The 19,679-nt window shown below is 32.5% G+C and overlaps 2 protein-coding genes across 2 annotated transcripts in view; one reads left to right on the top strand and one right to left on the bottom strand.

Annotated features, from left to right (window-relative positions):
• The window catches only part of LOC137925346 (myrosinase 1-like), a 29,051-nt gene extending 21,645 nt beyond the window's left edge, over window positions 1-7,406 (bottom strand). The window contains exon 1 of the mRNA XM_068768769.1: window positions 7,378-7,406. Within this exon, the coding sequence (XP_068624870.1) occupies window positions 7,378-7,406 (29 nt within the window). The remainder of the gene's footprint in view (window positions 1-7,377) is intronic.
• A 4,510-nt stretch (window positions 7,407-11,916) lies between these two features.
• Window positions 11,917-17,913, top strand: Sys1 (Sys1 golgi trafficking protein). The gene is made up of 3 exons (XM_068769016.1): window positions 11,917-12,243; window positions 15,439-15,560; window positions 17,527-17,913. The coding sequence occupies exons 1-3, from the start codon at window positions 12,064-12,066 to the stop codon at window positions 17,714-17,716; spliced, it is 492 nt and encodes a 163-aa protein (XP_068625117.1). The 5' UTR covers window positions 11,917-12,063; the 3' UTR covers window positions 17,717-17,913.
• Window positions 17,914-19,679: the final 1,766 nt, after the last annotated feature.

Below are 19,679 nucleotides of genomic sequence, written 5' to 3'. Positions count from 1 at the left end.
CCGCTGTTAAATGCGCATGCAATGCGAATCACACAACCGCCACCGCCAAATTACTCAACACGTGTTTCACCCCTCCACGGGGCATCTTCAGGAGTTATGTTACACCGATTGGTGCCAAACACAGAGTCCTTTGTGAGTTTGTGCAGAAGTGGCGAAATATTGGTCCTTTTCTTACTTGGGATGGACTTCCGCGAGGTAACGCCTGATTCCATTAAATAGTCTTTCATGTAATGCTAAAAATAAAAGGTAGCAAGGTGCACCATCTGTGAGAAAACTAGATATCAACCCGTCTAACAAAGAACATATGTTTAAATATTATGACAATAATCTGCAACACTATTTAGTATTATTGATTGTTGTCCAAATATATATAATGATATAACGTAATAAGACTGTTTAGCTCATTTGTCATCCAAAAAGTTTTAAAACATTTTCATCTATTTCGAATCACTCTGTATACCATGGTTAACATTGTTACAAAGCACGAGTTACAGAACCCTCTAAACAATTAACACGGAACCCTAGGATCAAGAAGTGCCGTATACACGCGTGGCCTTGAAGGTATTTGCAGATTTTTGTGTACGGTTCTCGGAAATTGTAACCGAGTACTATCTCGAACTTACTAGAACCTTCTCCGTAGTATAAATAGGTGTACTCCCCATGTCGACAGTTTAGTGTTGTTTTTCGAGTTATAAGATTAAGATCTACGATCAGTGATACAAAGTGACTATTTGGTAAGTTATTTGGACAGTGATTTCTTCAGCGATTTGGAAGCGAAGTTTGGACTAAGCAAAAGTATACTTTGTGTTAAAATAGGGTGACCATCTGATTTGTGAATAAAGGACTCCTTGTGAACCAGTGGTGTTTCATTTCGAGTCAGAACCCACAGTACGTAACAATATACATATTGTATTAATTTATTTTTTGTATTGAAATACGGCAGATTTATAAATAAAATAATTGATTTTTAAATACAGTTATCCGAATTTTAAAACGATTTTACTTACTATATTATGTATGGATACACCTTCCGTTTCTTAGTTTTAAATCTAAAATTAAAAGTATATTATTAAATAAATCTTAATATAACATTCAACAGTTTTCAGTTGTTCGAAATGCGTGGAACTTGGTTTATTTATTCATTTACATGATTGTTATTATTATTATTACACGTAAAACATGGTTATTTTATTTTGAAAGGAAACTGTTGAGTTTCTGTTTGCCTGTTCAGTGTTCCGAGTCGCCGGTACGTTACGGTACATCACTGGAGTCGTAGTTTCTTTTATAATTGAAGTACAATTTTAATTCGTTTGCACACTTTTTTGCATTGCGAAGAACGATTTGTATTATACTGGCCAGTACGGTCACAACAGTTTTTATTTCAAATCATTCTCGTGTTCGAATTGAAATTCGAACGCTGATTTGAATTCGGACGACATTAGTGACGTCATCGCTGTCATTTGGGTTGGTTTGGAAGAACAAATACATGAAATGGTGGTAGTTCACTGCCTGCTAATCGTGTAGTGTGTACTGGGGATATTGACTTTAAAAAAATATAGACATTGCATTGTATATATATATATATATACAATGCGATTAAAATAAGAATAGGACCGGCCTAGCGCCATGTTGTGACGTCACAACGGGAACTTGGTATAGTGTGCAAAAAAAGCAATGTTAAAAAATAATACCAGTGGCTAAAGTCACTCGCTCGGTTACCTTCGAAGCAGTTTCCAAATGCTTAATGAAACTTCCAAATACATCACGCGATATATGAATATTGCCATCTGGCCCTGGTACAATTCTTGCTTGTTCTAACTGGTCCAACAACATAATGGCACGTTTTTTCTCTTCCTCGAAGTACTTATCAACATTGCTGATAATCTCTCGAGCTCGCCGATGTAAAACACTACCTCTTTTGCTCATTGTAGAACAAATTAAACAATCAACAAAAACAATTAATATTATTTTTTTATTTTTTATATTTAATGCTGACCGTAGTATTTATATGAGTGAAGTTAACCGAGAGCCCGTCCTATTCTTATTTTAATCGCATTGTATGTATATATATATATATATATATATATATATATATATATATATATATATATATATATATATATATATATATGTAATGATACCCATGCATTCAGTTTGAAACAGTGTACTGTGGTTACCTAGTAGCGTTGCTATGTTGATGTTCAAGTCTTCCCAGAAGTTCCTAGAGCTAGAACCATCTGTAATTTTGGGACCGTCTGTTAAAATTCTAAGTTCTTCAGGATTTCGTTCATTACATCGGTCATATTCGTGCAATCGTATTGCATTTTGTTCAAATACAACTTGTTTTGGTATCCTATCTATTTTGGCTATTAAGATTAGAAAATTATCCTAGACCTTCTCTAGGATACTAGTCTGTTGGTTCATGCAGCTACATACTACAATTTTATTGATCTTAGAAGGCGCTGTCACGCTCTCAGATGCAGAAATAAATTATGTTAAATGATAATAAAATATAAAATAACCCAAAAATCTTTGATAAATTTGAAAATAAGTATACTGTGATAATGTTAATAGTATCTAAAAAATAAAAAACGAATGTAATTTTTTTTCAAACTAAGAAATCAGTAAAAATGATGAAGCGATGAACTAATGGCAATTAGAATGGAAGAGAAAGACAGATCGAATTGTCGTATGAAAGAGTAAAATGATCGACTATGTGAAGGATGACAACTGATAATGAAAATAAAAAAGATTGTAATAAATTAGTAAAGATAAAAGACAAACCTGTCCCAAACTAGATAGGGGTAGAAGCAGAGGTCACATATAACGGGAGCATTAAAAAAAAGCTCTTAGATGGAGTGACTAAGGTTAAAGGTCCCCTCAACGATAATCCATTCTTAGCATTCAGACCCACAGCTCGGACGTATGCTTTTGTCTGGCTAATATCACTACACATTTCAGAAAGCGTTTAAAAAGAAGTGGCGAAAGAAACATCAGGAACGCTTCTATCTAGTATTATATATGGTTGGCATTCCCTGTTAATTCACAAAGACTCACTCAAAGCATATTATTTCCGTTTAATTCTTGTACAAGCACGCGTTTGTCCTATTGCGTTATCAGTTTTTCCGTTCGACGGCTGAACAATAATTTATTATAATTATTCTTAAAATTTTGGCCATAAATAACCATTACCTTTGTACTTTCGATTTCTCGCACACACGAACGAACATACATCCATCATATATTCATATACACTTACCAAAAGCAAGCGTTGTACAAGCTAATTGATTACTGATACTTTCGCTATTAAGTATACGAAATCAATGCCAGAGCGGTAACAAATCGATCGGTTTTTAAACGGTTTTATTTAGTTCGACCCGTACGGAATTTTTTGTTTATTTGGGTCAAAATTAAAAAATTGAATTTGAAATTGAAAATTTAAGCACCTTCCCGTTGTCAGATTGATCTGAAATTTGGTACACACATTTAATTTAGATGACAATACAATATAATAAAATCAATAACATTATAAATCTAAGATGGCCGCCGATACAAAATGGCGGATTACATATTTTTCCTTAACCCCCTCAATATGGGTATCAAAAGAAAGTGCTACACTAGTAAAACACGATGATTATGTCAAAATTTAAAATTCGAGATGGACGCCGTTCCAATATGGCGGACTAGGTACATATTTTTCTACAACCACCACAATATGGGTATCAAAAACCGTCTAACTTAAAAGTTTTTTAAATGTATTTATTATACGCTTGTTATACTAAGTACTATATAAAACCTTTCTATCAGTATTACAGGTTCGTCTTAGAACCAAAATCAATAAATATTATATGAAAATTTACCGCTAACATTGTGAACTTAATTGTGGGAATAAGACAGATCTTACCATTTTTTATCGTCGCCTTATAACTTCGAAAACTGCAGATATCTTGTGCTACCTCATTTACATTTGCTTCATAATTTACTATTTATTATAATAAACTACTGAAATATACTTCTCATGATTTTTTATAAGGATTTTAGTTATAATTATGCATTTAGCATAATGTTTGTTTTTTCTTTGTTTCTAGTTTTTTTCTGTGGTCTTTTCAGATCTTTAAGTTTTTCAATTAAACTATGACGCAACGTCTCTCAACGTTCAATGTGTGTTAGCGGAACAGATATTTAATATACGTAATATATTAAAATCGATTATATATATAATGTTTCGACGATTACGTTGATATAACTTGCATCTTTGTTTGCGTATTTACAAAAACGAAGAGCATAAATTTAAAATATTACTTACCGTTAAATCATTGAACATTGTAATCCACCCATCCTAAGTAAGAAAAGGACCAATATATAGCTACTTCCGCCATGCAGCAGTAGTCGTGCAATAAAGTGCACCGCCCGCCAGCCCGCTGATAAATGCGACACGAAGTAACATTCTGTGTTTGGCACTAATCGGTGTAACATTACTCCTGAGGATGCCCCGTGGAGGGGTGAAACACGTGTTGAGTGATTTAACGGTGGTAGTTGTGTAATTCGCATTGTTTGCCGCAAGCGCATTTATAAGCGGGCTAGCGGGCGGTGCACTTTATTGCACGACTACTGCTACATAGCGTAAATAGCTATATATTATTCCTTTTCTTACTTATGATGGACTTCTATAAAGTAACGCCTGAATCTATTAGATATATACCATAATCGCCACGCTTGGAAGGCTTTCTGGAAATCACACTGGTAGAGCAGTAGCAATTCCATATATAATGCACAAAGTGGGAATTGTATAAGATTGTGATATCAGGAATCGAACCCGCAAGGTAAGATTGCAAGTCTTGGTTCTTACTGCTAGGCTACCTCAGCTCCACTCAGGTCTTTACTATGATTCTCCATTCTAATAATTTTCATATCGCATACGCTAATATAGTATGCGAAGTATATATATGCACTATATTTGAAGACTCTTTTACTAAAGACTGCCAGTGTCTTGAACATGTGAGGCAGTAAAAAACCAACTTTCTTTGTTATTGTCTATTTCTTTGAAAAGTATTCCAACGATATTAATCAAGTAACATTTGTGTGTATAAGGTAATTGAAATGAAAAAATAAGAAATGAAAGTTATCACGCACCGGCGCGAGACCGGCACTGCGAAAGGAAAATAAAAACTAATAGTTCGTCAATGAAGTTGGAACGTCTAAACGTAGTGCAGTCACGTTAGCATGTTACTTCGCGGGATGCCGACGCCGGACTGCCTCATAAAGGTTGTTCAGTAAGAATCTCGCGCCGGCGCGAGACCGGCTTTGCGAAAGGAATTATGTCTTCACATTGCAAGAGCATTTAAAAAATATATAAAAGATAAGTAAAACTAATAGTTCGTCAATAAAGTTAGAACGTCCAAGCGTAATGCAGTCACGTAAACATGTTACTTTGCGCGATGCCGACGCCGGACTGCCTCATAAAAGTTGTTCGGTAAGAATCTCGCGCCGGCGCGAGACCGGCTCTGCAAAGGAATTATATCCCCACATTACATGAGCAAATAAAAAATATATAAAAGATAACTAAAAATTAATAGTTCGTCAATGAAGTTAGAACGTCCAAGCGTAGTGCAGTCACGTTAACATGTTACTTCGCGCGATGCCGACGCCGGACTGCCTCATAAAGGTTGTTCGGTAAGAATCTCGCGCCGGCGCGAGACCGGCTCCTTACAGTACACACCGCGTCTTAAAAAACGCAATTGTTGAGTTTCTAACCGACTCTCAGCAGAAATTTTAAAATAATCGACGATTCAAAAGTGGGTTTAGATGCTTATTTATTTTAACATGTTTTTTTTAATTTGAATTTCGAATAGCATCCACAGACTATGTTATTTTAATATATTTTTAATTAAAAAATACACAAGTAATTCTTTAATTACGTTTATAAAAAACACTGTTATATACTTCGTTATATTTTGATGTAGATATCGCATAGAAGAAAACACATTAAAAATTGCAAAAAAAACTGTTTATCTATAAAAAGTTATCGTAACATAAATAAAAAATAATATATACTGCGAAAAGGGCGCGAAAATGAGGCCATTTCATAACCAAAATTAATATTATAATAAAAAAACAATATGTAATTATTAATATCTAAAAATATTGTAACAATTTTTTTTACTTTATTTCTTTGCTTGTGTAAATCTTTACAGATCCCTTTAGAATATAATGAAGTTATTAATAAATAAAATATACAATAAATAATTACTTGTTTTTACTTCATGTATCCTCAAAAATAGTTCGATCAATTTTAATTCATATTTATTTAAAATACTATACGTAAAAAGTTTATATATTTTCTCAGTTTCTATTTATCAATGACTAGACGAAAGGCATAGGTTACCCTTGAAGATGTCTATGAAACGATATATAGGATGGGTCAAAAATTTTTGCTAATAGCAACACTTGATTTCTCCAAAACCGATTACAATTCGATTATAGGAGTGTCAACGGCGAGACGGAGCACATCTCGACGATGTAATTTTTAAAAAATAAATTTTAATAAATGATAATTACGGTAAATAAATCATAAACAAAATAGCATTTGTACTTTTATTTCTACACATGTTTCAAAAGTGTAAAAATTTATAGTCCACCCTGTACCATTATCGCCACCCTTGGCAGGGGGGTTGAAGATCGCAGTGTGGTATTATGGTACGCAGGGAATACTTCTGCACATCTGTGAACTTGTTCACGAGCAGAAATCTTATATAATTAACATATAATGTATATTATATATATAAGATAGTATTCCGGGAATTAAATCTACTGCTACTCCCAATCTTCAACCGCTCGACTACCACTGCCATTACAATATAGTACGTTTTTATTTATTTACTAATTTTCATAAATCGCACAAAAAAAACAACACATTTGAATGTACTTAAATATATATTTTTGCATTATGAAAGGTATGTAGAAATCCCGGAATATTCCTTTAAATAATTCTGAATAATACATGTTATTTATTTATTTTAACTTCAACAAAAAAGAAACAATTTATAAAGTGGTACAAGAGGCGGTCTTATCGCTTGAGTTGATCTCTACCATACAGCCTTTGGTTGGATATGAGAGACGTGAAGGAGAGGGCAGTTTAGGATGTACGTACTTACAAATACATACATTACTTATGGTATACTTATATACACACACACATATGTACATGTAAATATATATATCTTTACTTGAAAAAGGAATTACATAAATAAGAATAAGTAACAAATGCATATACGTAATAGGTTATGTGAAACTAAATTTTGTATTATTATAAATCTTGTATGTATAACGAACTATATATATATAGGCTACTAAAAATTAATATAAATTTCAACTCACCAGAGCACGACTGTTCGCAACGGTTCCATTTCGACAACTGGATTTATGTGAGGTTAACACGTAAATGAAACCTCATATATATAAGACCTCCTTGTTAATTATTAAAAGTAAAAATAAATACAGCACTAATATCATAATATTATCTTGACAATTCTATAACGATGTTGATCCTGTTGTAAATATATAGAAGTCTATGTCCAAAAGTGGATCTATTTTCATCCTATAGCTGATGATATAATATGTGGAGAAATTCCCACAATCTACAATAAATTGAATGCAAATTTACTTTATGTCTTCTAAATAATATAAATTAATTTCCACACACTGTACAATTATAAAATAAGAAAATAAATACCTTATTCTCTTAATAATCTATTAATATAACATATTATTATTGTGCCTCAAAGATTTAGTTTTATAATTGTATAGACATCGATGATACAGTAAAGCAGAGTTCCCCAAACTTTTTCGTGTCGTAGACCCCTTGCCATGTTTTCCGTGTTGGGTAGACCCCCTACTTACCTGATATTGATTTCCTGTAAATTTCTAACTGTAGTGAAGTTTAGTGTTAAAAACTTAAAGTAAAAACACATGTTAATTTATACATTTATTAATTGAATTTAAATTGAAACTACTCAAAATAAAATTTTGTATCTACTATACCAACTAAACCAATCTATTATACCAACATCCTACAACTTACACAATTTTATAAACGTATATAATATTTTTTTTTACTTCATAGATACTTTTATAAACAATGTAAATGTTTTGATATTATAAGATAGTATGATGTAAGTAAATAGGTACTATCAGTGTATGCGTTGAGATCCACTATCGTGGACCCCCATTTTCATTTCATGGACTCCAAATTTTTTTTTCGCAGACGTTGACCCCTTGCAGGTTGTCATAGACGTCTAGGGGTCGATATAGACCACTTTGGGAATCACTGCAGTAAAGGTATAGTGAAGTTTCTGGATCCTGGCAGCTCAAGACCTATCAATAAACTATATAACTGCTGTGATATGTTAATACTAGTTCAGAAAGCTGGGCGTCAGAAATTTTGTACTGACATATAATAAGAAAGTTTATTGTCGTTCCAATATGCTACGAGATCGACAATCGCAAAAGAACTAAGATCAACGTAGCTCGAAGAATTGCTCGTCTAAGTGGCAACGGGCGGAGCATATCGCTCATGCAAACGACGGACGTTGCGGCTGAAAAGTTCGGAAGAGGCGACCACGAGCAGGTAGACGCGTTATGGGTACGCCCATCACTAGGTAGACCGACGAACGAAGAAGGTAGCGGGAAGTCGCTGGTTGGTGGCAGCCTTACAGTGGGCGTCAATCAGCTGAAAATAAGAAGATTGTTATTCTAGAACTGATCCTGGTGAACCTCCCTGGGTCCGCCCAAGAAGCGACGGGGTTCTATATAAGCATGATAACGTGGACTGAGAAAGGTACTAATATATAGCTACTTCCACTATGTAGTAGTAGTCGTGCAATAAATTGCACCGCCGGCAGCCCGCTGATAAATGCGCATGCGGCAAACAATGCGAAACACAACTACCACCGAGACTCGGTGTTGGGCACTGTTCAGTGTAACATCTCCTGAGGATGCCCCGTGGAGAGGTGAAACATGTGTAGAGTGAATTAACGGTGGTAAGTTAATAGATTTAGGCGTTACCTCACGGAAGTTCATCCAAGTAAGAAAGGGACTATTATATAGCTACTTCCGCTATGCAGTAGTAGTTGTGCAATGAAGTGCACTGCCCGCCAGCCCGTATTAGGAGATATTAAACCGACCAGTGCCAAAGTGGGCTCGCTCGATGTTTACCGCACGCACATTTATCAGCGGGGTAGCGGGCGGTGCACTTCATTGCACGACTACTGCTGCATAGCGGAAGTAGCTGTATATTAGTCCCTTTCTTAGATCATTTGCTATCGGAAACCATATATAACCTAATGATATTGTAAGAAAGTAAGTTTTCAAAATTTTATTATATATTAAATTTAATTATTATTTACTATCTGTGCTGCAGATTTTTTACTGCCATGACTTATTGTATTATAGCATTAAAATAGAAAAAAAATTCATGTAACATATTTTAGATTGGTTACTTTAAACAGGATAATTTGAAATAGTTGTAAAAGTTTTTAAACTTTTTGCAGTAACATGAACTTTAAGTTCACTCCTTTTTCCACCTGCGACCAATCGCTCTGTATGTCATTGAGTATACATTAATTCTGTAATTATTAATAAATGTAACCTTAAAAAATATAATTACCCCATTTAACGTTTAATGTGTCATTGCATAAAGCCAATGAAGTGAATTCGAGTGAACGATCCAGTCAACGATCAAGTTCATAAAATAAATCATTCAGAATTATTATTTATTGCAGTGTTGAAATATAAATTGACAGCGTAAATCTTTATTTACGAGTTTAAAATTACACTTTAATTGGCAATAAAATACTTCACGTACGTAGCTTGTGGAAAATCCTTTATTTATATAAACATAATCCTGAGTAATTATCAATTATAACCTAAAAACATTAAATATATATATGTGCACATATAACATTAAATGTAAATAACAAATAATTTTACAAAATAAAACAACATACAAGACCCGGCAAAAAATATTGCACATCGACCTTTGGAAAGAGACAATCGGTGCCCTTTGTTGCATGACTACCACTGCATGTGCGGAAGTGGCTAAATATTGGTCCTTTTCTTACTTAGGATGTACTTCCGAAAAATAACGCCCGGTCCATTAAATACAGAGTAAGTATTTATAATGATATCCTATTTATTTATAAATAAACGTTTCTTTGCATTTAGTACTTAAGTGGTCACTCGAATTCCGTTGTTAAACTGGACTGTCCATTGCTACCACCCTGATGAAGCAGAGGATAGGATAGTATGGAAAAAGCTTGTCGTTGACACTGTCAAGGTGTTTCAAGGCCGACATTACGTTCAGAAACATATAGTCTTTAGGAATAGAGTACCTCAGGATTAGAGATAGATGTTCTATCCTATATGAAAGAAAAGACAATTGGATGAAGTAAAACCCATGAATGTTTCGTAAGGAACACTATTAAGGAATGCTTGATTTGAGTGTCTGGTGGCAGAATTCGTATATTAAATTAAAATTAAAAAATAACTACTACAGACACACATTTATTTTAGTATAAATTAAAAAGAACAATTATGCGGATTTAATTTTTTATAAATTATGTTATTTAATTGCCAATTGTCACTTCGAGTACACTCTTGGAATTTTTGTCTCTGTATTTCATGCCAATTGCTGCAGAAGCATTCGTGGAATAGCATAAATCCCGCGAATGATACTTTATTTAATCACTGATGTGGTCACTAGGTTCTTTTCTAAAAATTTATGTTATTGATACCCTTCCAAAAAATAGTCCATGGGGGTAAGTTACGTTGAGTTCAGCGGACAAGGATGTTACTAACACGACTTATCAATTTAGAAGAAATCACGAAGAAGCGCTGTTTTCTCTAGCTGTGTGAGGTGAATCACCCTGTATTTGTTAACGTTAGGCTATTTATACATCTGCGACAATTTAATGGAAAATTTCCATGCGTCGAGTTTACTCGTCGTATGCTCCTTTTACATTTCAGCTGTTGCTCGAAGTCCGTCACCTGTCTACAAGATGATTCCCGGTCGGGAATCATGGGTTAGTCACTGTATGCTTAACCCGGAACACTTTACAAACTGAAAATGTAGAATTTCAAACGAATTTAATCTTCTCTACCATGCTTTATTTTTATATCTTGCGTTTGATCAGACCAGGGAGTTTAAGCATGAATCAGGTTGATCATCCGAAGAAGTCTTGGAACAACTTTAATGAAATCTGTCGTGCCATCTCAAATCTGCAAAAACTGTAAATGCCAATAAGGCAAAACTGCCTTCCGTCACGAAAATGAAATCCATCAGTCAATAAATCATGGCCTACATAGATAATATTTAAAGTATTTGTTATTTCATTCCTTCATCGATAGTAAAGTTATGGATGTTTAATTTTCTGGTTCAATACAATTTCAATTGTCCGTCATCAATATCGAAATTAGTTTCACATAAAAGGGCGAGTAGTACTACTTATAAATTTTGGTTACAACGCCATCTATTAACCAGAATTGACCAATTTGTCCCAAATGCTGCTATTTAAAAATTTATTAATTTAATAAAATTCAATATAATCAACAGAGTGTAATTTAATTACGACAAAAATTATCATTCATACATTTATAAAATAGGTTAAAGAGAACTAGTGAATGAACATTATTGTATTAGAGCCAGACATGTAAAAGTGTTTAAATAACGTTAAATAAATAAATTTGTACCTTATTAACAAAGTCAGATTAATAATAAAAGATGTAGGATAAAAAGTTTAAAAGAATATAAATTACTGAAATATATATTTAAATTAAAAGCGTAAATTAGTGTTCATTTGTCCTTTCCTGAAAAACATAAGTTATGTGTCATTTTAATGTCATAAACATGTCATGGAACCGAACGATATTACGATCTTATTTAATTTCATCATAGCTCCATATGTTACTGTTTTAATTTTAATAATACACAATTATTAAAAAGTGTCGAGTATTATATTATATCTCATAGATAGATGTATGTTCAATGTATACAGTTTGTAAGTCATTATGGCGAAAATCAAGAAGTTGTCGGGCTCTTTCCGCTATACGCAGTGGGACCCGTGCCTGATCGTGTCCCAGATAGTGGCAATGCAGTTTCTTCTCTACCTCACGTTGTGCCTGCTCATAGCTGTGATGCAAGACCTCACTGGCTCCACACGAACTTTGGATCACATATTTCAATATCATGTTAGTATTATATACTTAAACTAATATACAGTTGTTATTTATGTGCTATTTACTTAATATGCAGAAAACTAATCTGGGCGAGTTATTCGAGAAATAAATATATCTTCTTTCAATTCAATAACTTTGCCATCATGATTAATTTCGTCGTTGATTTGACTTGTATATTCAGGTCTTGGTGCTACATGGAATAATCCCACATATATTAAGTTACAAACAGGGAGCTGTAGTGAGCATTCTTGTAGTTATGTCCACAATTGTTAAAAGTAAATTTTGTGTGAAGAAAATCAGATGTAACACTTATGGCCTAATAAGAAGTTAATTGTAGGTCGTACAATGTTCAAAAGGAATTAAAAAAAATAATGAACATTACAACATCCTGTATCTTTAAATGGGGTACCAGTATAGTGGATATATTTGTATACTATATATCTTTGTTCTTATTTTATAGTGGAGTTAGGTTATGGTATCAGGACATACAGGGGTTTAAAACTCAAGGTAGCAAAACATTGGTTATATACATTTCACAAGGTTTTCAAGTAGTTACCATGAGCCGGTAGCTGCAGTCTACCTAGTGGAAGGCCATTCCACTAGGTAGACTGACAATATAGTCAAGGTTGCGGAATATGGGCAAAGATCAGTTAGTGTGGTGAATTTTGAATTTTGGCAGGGACGTTTCCCTACTGTGGATATATATCAGCTTCTTCTATTTCACATGTTCATGTTATTCTATTTAACTCATTGAAAATATCAATGCAATTGGTTTTAACTACTCTACATATATTTATTGTCCAGTCAGGATGAAACACTACATTTCTGAAAAACACACAGATAGGTAATTTTAGACTTTACTTAATGGTCAGATGATTCTGATTGAGGAAGAATGTTGATGCATTGCCTAAAGATACTTTGAGGGTCACCAGTGTCAATCATTACACTTGGCTGCTCTCCCCGCAGTGCAATTTACAATATTAAAGAAAATAAATGCCTGTCTAAAGTGGCAGTAGGCGGAACACATTGCTGGTGGAACCAAAGGAAATGGAAGCTAAATGGTTCTCTAGTGCCTGTAAACGTAACATGGATAGGCTCCTCCCCAATAGATGCACTGATGACATGGTCAAGGTTGTAGGAAGACGCTGGATGTAAGCAGTGCAAGATCAGTCATTGTGGAGATCTTTGGGTAATGCCTATGCCTTGTAGTGGATGTCCATTCGTTATAAAGAAGGAAAACTCTTTTGTGATATACACCAATACCTCGCTTTGTGTCGTTTCGTTTTGCGTCGCTGCTTAATTAGTACTAATTTTCGCTGTGCGTTTCGAGCTTGCATTCTTTTCGGTTCGAGTCTTTAATTTTTTTTTTAATTTTTTTTTTATTTTTCTAAAAGATGGCAACACTTTTGTTTCTAATTGCGCTATGCTATCTAAACTCGAAGATTTCCTTTCTATCTAAAAATCAATGCAATTTTAATACAGTTTTATTTTCGCTTCGTTTTGCTAATTTTAGAGTTCAGTTGCAATTATGTAGCTTATTGTATTGTAGTGTGTTGTGCTTTTTTTAAAAGAGAATAATAAATTTATATAAATTTTTACATGTTGTTTCTGGTTACAAAAAAGGTAAATATTTTTCCAATCTATTTATTGGCGGAATTATTTATTTTTGTTTTTTAAATGTTTACTTTGTTCAGTTTTCTTTTTAAAAAGTAGTATTTTCGTAACCCTGGAACCTATCTTCGATCTTTACATGGTTTGTTATAGAAAATCTTAATTCACTTTGCGGTGTTTCAATTTGCATCGTGTTTTTTTTTAACGTAACCATGACGCAAAGTGAGGTGTTGGTGTATAGAATATAGTTCAAGCTACATACAGTAATTAATTATATAATTCTTAGTTTATCATTAGTGTTTACATTTGATAAGTGAAAGTGTAAATTGTTGTAATATTTTAAACTGATAACATCAGTATTTGATATGTGATGTCAAGATATACTATCATTAGATGTAATTACAAAGCTGCCACTTAAACCTGACCATTTCCAAAATAATTATTTTGTTCACAGACTTCAAGCAACACATGAGTGGAATAGATTATATATCCCATGTGATGGTGGGAACTTTTCATGATTTTTCATGAACTTTGACAGATACAATTATTCTGTAATAATGTTCCATATGGAATAATTGTGCAACTTACTTCACTCTGTTGCAGTGTTTTTCAACCATTTATATGCTATGTCCCACCTTAGTCTTTCTAAAATTATTATGCCCTCGAATATAACATAATAATTTTTGTATTAAAGCGAAAGGGTTAATCTCTTGTCATATTTAACTTCCACATTGCCCCCTTTAACATTCTAATTGCCACCTCTGTAGGGCGACGGACCCATGAAATGCTGCTCTATAGTTTTATATTTTAATTAGGATTGGAAACCTTTCTAGCCCTCAGTACTATATTCTATTCTGAGGCAACTTTGCTTCTCTTTTGGAAGAGAAGTAGAGCTGTTACACTTAATTGCAGTTATGTTGAATGGTGGCAGGTGACATAATTAGACAAAACAAAACTGTGTAAAAGGAAGTTTGGCGAGATATGGAAGGCAATGCATAAATATAATGTGGGTGTATGCTACATGTTAAGTGTATGCTCAATGATAGAAAATATGATGGATGAAAGAGGAAATAAAGAGAGGAATTGTGAAGGATGAGAGAGCGAGGGTGAAAGTAGGAGGGTGTATAACCCTGTCCTGAAAAGAAGGTTGAAAGAATATTTTTTTTAAAAAAAGGTAGTAAGTTTTTAAAGTTGCTTCTTTATTTCTGAAGGTAGTATATTGAAATTCTTTGACGGATTTGATAACAAACTCTTTCTATACTACCATATTCTCTGTTTTACTCTGAATAGTAGTAATAGTGAGTCCAGTTTGACAATGACAGACTTCAAGTATTGGTTTAAGTGTGAAATAAATAACTTCTTCTCTCTCCAAAATTGTAGGAACCATTTTGAATAAATATGAGTGAAGTAAGCTGCATGGATGTTCCGTATGGAACACTCAAAGTATGTTATGATCTTCAGGTTCTCGTCTAAATCTGTGACATGTACATGTCATTGTTTTTAAAAACTTAGTATCTTTGATAGCTCATTATTAGTTTAAATTATTTAATAGTAATTGCAGCTAAATTTTAATCCAAGTATTTTTATATTCCCCAGGAAATACATGTAAGGGACAATGAAGGACTATCCGTTATAATAGCATTTGTATTGAATGCAATTATCGGAGCAATAATACTATGGAATGTTGTCGGAAGAACTAAACTGTGCCTTGATTTCAGGTAAGATATCAAACATCAATTTAAGTTTTTGTTCATGCGACATAGATTAGACTGTATCGAGACTTTGTTAAAGAACCAAAATGAGTCCTAAACAATTTTATTTTCCTGTTTTAATTATTTATTTTTATGAATACGGGTTTGTATACCTTAGATAATAAATAGGGAAAAAAAAAAGAAAATTTATATAGTACAAGTGGCGGTCTTATAGCCAGAGGCGATCTATACCAGACTACCTTTAGGTGGAGATGAGAGACATGAAGGAGAGGGCAGTTAAGGGTGTACTTACATATGAATACAAATATATATGTGTAAATATACTTACAAGAATAATATATATATATATATATATCTATAGGGTACTACATAAATATGAATAATTAAGAGGTGTTACATAAAATCCTATTTAAGAAGCTAAGGAAGTGCTCTCTTACCATTTTTTAAAAGTTGAAAGCGATTTAGCCCATCTAATTGATTTTGATAGCTCATTTCATAACCTAACAGCGACAACAGTGAAAGATTTCTCCAGAAATATTGTAGAATGAGCAGACATAAACAATTTTAAGTTTTAATACCAGTATTGTTTTAAAATTCACTAATGTGGGCCAGTCATAGGTCTGCTTCACTTACATCATAATTTTAGTAATTAAATGTCCACTACTGGACTTAGATCTGACTAAATTATCATTCAAAGTTTCTGTGATATTTTGTGACAAAATGTAAAAGATTTTTCGGAAAAAATAATGGAATTGAATAACCATAGAAACTTTGCATTAAACATTTTTGAATTGTCGCTTAACAACTTTAATAATTAATAAATAAAGTGATTGCTATGAAATATGTTACATTAATTTTTTATCTATTGGAATGCATTAGTCCACTAACCTCAGGGTGTACAAAATCAGTAAGGACACACAGTATATAATAAAACTTGAGAAGAAAATATACTATATAAAAGTAATTCATATATATATATATGTACATACATGTATATACATCTTACACACTTTTATAACAATTTTAAACTTGTTGTTATAAGCATATCGGTCTATCTGTCACTTAATGATTTTATCATTGCCAATATATGTAAAATAAATATAACTAATTAAGTTCTATATTGATCTTTGTCCAGGAGAAAAAAATATGACAGTGCTGCCAAAAATAAGAATGATTATATTACTCATTTATTTAGATCGAACAGTTGCAGTTAAAAATGTTGCAATCGATACAAATAAATATAATTGGAATGTCTGTTAATAATATTATAATAACCGCTTTTTAAAAATGTTTTTTTATGTATAGATGGAACATGTAACATTTTTTTTTGTTTGTCCAATCTCTGAAATGGCTGGATAGATTTTGATAGGATTTTACAGGAAGGTAGCTGATGTCATTTTTTTTGGCCACCGTTATTAGGTGCCGCTTGTTCCCCTTTCTTGTAGAAGGATAGGGTCATTTTTTTGTTTAATAATTATTTTTCACATCTTATTTCATTTCCACACTCTACATCCATTCATCTTAAGTTCTTTCATTCTTTTTCTTACTTTCCACATTTAGTCTGTCTTACCCTTTCATTCCATTTCCCTCTTTTCCAATTCCTTTCTTTCGTCATTTAATTCTTTAGTTTATTATTTTGTTTTTAATTAATTTTACATTTATTTTTATAATTTTTCACAAGTCTTATTTCGTTTTATTATATCTTTTACAAATTTTTTTTAACACAGTTTTAGAAATGTAGGTCTCGTATCTTCATCTCTTATTAGTGAAGCCATTGTTTCTTCGTCAGCTGATGTAATTAGGAGTGATTAGGCGACTTTTATTTAGAAATATTCTTAAGTGAAAAAAAATTTTTTTTTGGGAATTTCTTATTATTAAAAACTTAATAAAAAGCAAAGTGACATCTAAAAACAACAGAAAAGCACCCAAAGTGTAGTATTGGTGTATATTACATGATTTTTTTTAATTCCAGTTGCACATTTCACGGTTTACATCTGATCGCTTGTTGGGTGTACAACGGAACATTTCCCACAACATTCTCGTGGTGGAGTTTAAACATAGCATGCGCTGCTATCACATGTGTGACAGGTGAATTTCTGTGTCTTCGTACAGAGCTTCAAGCGATACCACTAAGTGGTATGGGAGCTAAGGTGGACTTATGAAAATAACCTAAAATTTTTGTTAAATTTCTTATTAAGACTGAGTGATGTGTATAAACTATAATAGAAGTTAAAATGCAATTTAAACATTTGGAATATGGCCTCCATACTTATCAGAATAACCGTAGGGCATTTATTTATTTATATTGTTACGTAATGTTGGTTCTGAATGAAACACCACTGGTTCACAAGGAGTCCTTTATTCATGAACCAGATGGTTACCCTACTTCAACACAAAGTATACTTTTGCTTAGTTCAAACTACGCTTCCAAATAACTTACCACATAGTCACTTTGTATAACTGATTGTAGATCTTAATCTTATAACTCGAAAAACAACACAACTGTCGACATGAGGAGTACACCTATTTATACTACAGATAAGGTTCTAGTAAGTTCGAGATAGTACTCGGTTAGAATTTCCGAGAATCCTACACAAAAATCTATAAATAACTTCAAGGTCACGCGTGTTGACTGCACTTCTTGATCCTAGGGTTCCGTGTTTGTTGTTTAGAGGGTTCTGTAACTCGTGCTTTGTAACAATATATAAGACTTCCTCATAGATTTTTAATAAGACGCTAAAAAGGTATGCAACAAGTATCTTCCTACAACCTTAATAAATTTTTACTATTCATCTTAGATATTTGTAATGATTACAGAAATAAATAAATTCATGAGAATATTTATTATTTAAGCCTATTTTTGTCAACTTTTTATAATAGTGTTGCCAGTTAAAAATGTTTAAAACAGATACATTATGTCACCTTTACTACTGTTTAGTATTAAAATATTATTTAATTTTGACTATAAAAGATTATTTATTTGATACTTACATTAAATTAAACATATTTTAAACTAATATTTTAAACCTTCAACATTTTTATTGATTTAGATAATATATGGTTATTAATAGTGCTTGTCGAGTGAACATTGTTGCCAGATATAAATATAGATGAAAAAAAAAATGTAAAAGTTTTGTTTAAAATACGCTTCTGTCTGTATTACAATTTATTTTTATTCATCATTAGTGTTATTCATATCATTAGTGTACATTGCCTCGAAGGAAGTTTTTACATAATTTTTTTTTTGCCATCTATAGGTAATTGAATGATATATAGTTTATTTACAATCAAATATATAATTGAATAGAAAATTAGGTGCATATTATATTACATTTCCTATATTTATATCTAATGAAATGACAGCTGACTTTTAAGAAACGAAAAACCTTAGATCATTGTCAATACGAGGGAAACTCGACCACAGATTAACACGTCAAATTTGTATGACCTGTATTGCTATTAGTTAAAATGTATTATTTGAAATTTTATCAGTAATTCTATAAATTTATATTTTTTCATATATATGTCATGTAACATATATTATAATTAGTTGATCAACTCAGACACAACCAAATGGTAGAGCGAGGCTAAAGACTACTAGCGACATCTATTAACGCCGTCCGAAGTAACAGCGTTCCAAAATATAATAATTTCAATGCAATTTATTTATAGTCGAGTATAAAAACTAATTATTTGGATTAGGAATAATCAAAAGGAGTAACATCAATTGATTTATTCTTTTAATAAAAACTTAGTTGGATTATAAGATACAGTATAATTCAATTTTATATCTCTTGCAGTACCCGGCGATACATATTGTATATCAACCGTTAGAAAGAGACAATCGGCTTATTTCAGCTTCGTAGAGCATTATCTCTGTCACACACTACCTATGTGAAGTTATGTCAGTCGTATTTCGTGCGATAGAGATAACGCTCTACGAATTCGAAATTAGCCGATTGTCTCTTTCCAAATGTCGATGTGCAATATTTATCGCCGGGTACTGTATATATATTAATAATCCATCATAATTAATAAATCAATATTTCTACGTGTCTCATGGTCGTGGTTCTTAAATAACTAAAAATAATAAAAAAATTATTAATTTCTTATTACTTTCTTAGC

The sequence above is a fragment of the Battus philenor genome, unplaced genomic scaffold (genome assembly GCF_028537555.1).
Source record: "Battus philenor isolate CCGP_79_NKW_IND1 unplaced genomic scaffold, ilBatPhil1.0.hap1 SCAF_27, whole genome shotgun sequence".
Classification (NCBI taxonomy): Eukaryota; Metazoa; Arthropoda; class Insecta; order Lepidoptera; family Papilionidae; genus Battus; species Battus philenor.
This window is presented reverse-complemented; position numbering and strand designations above follow the sequence as displayed.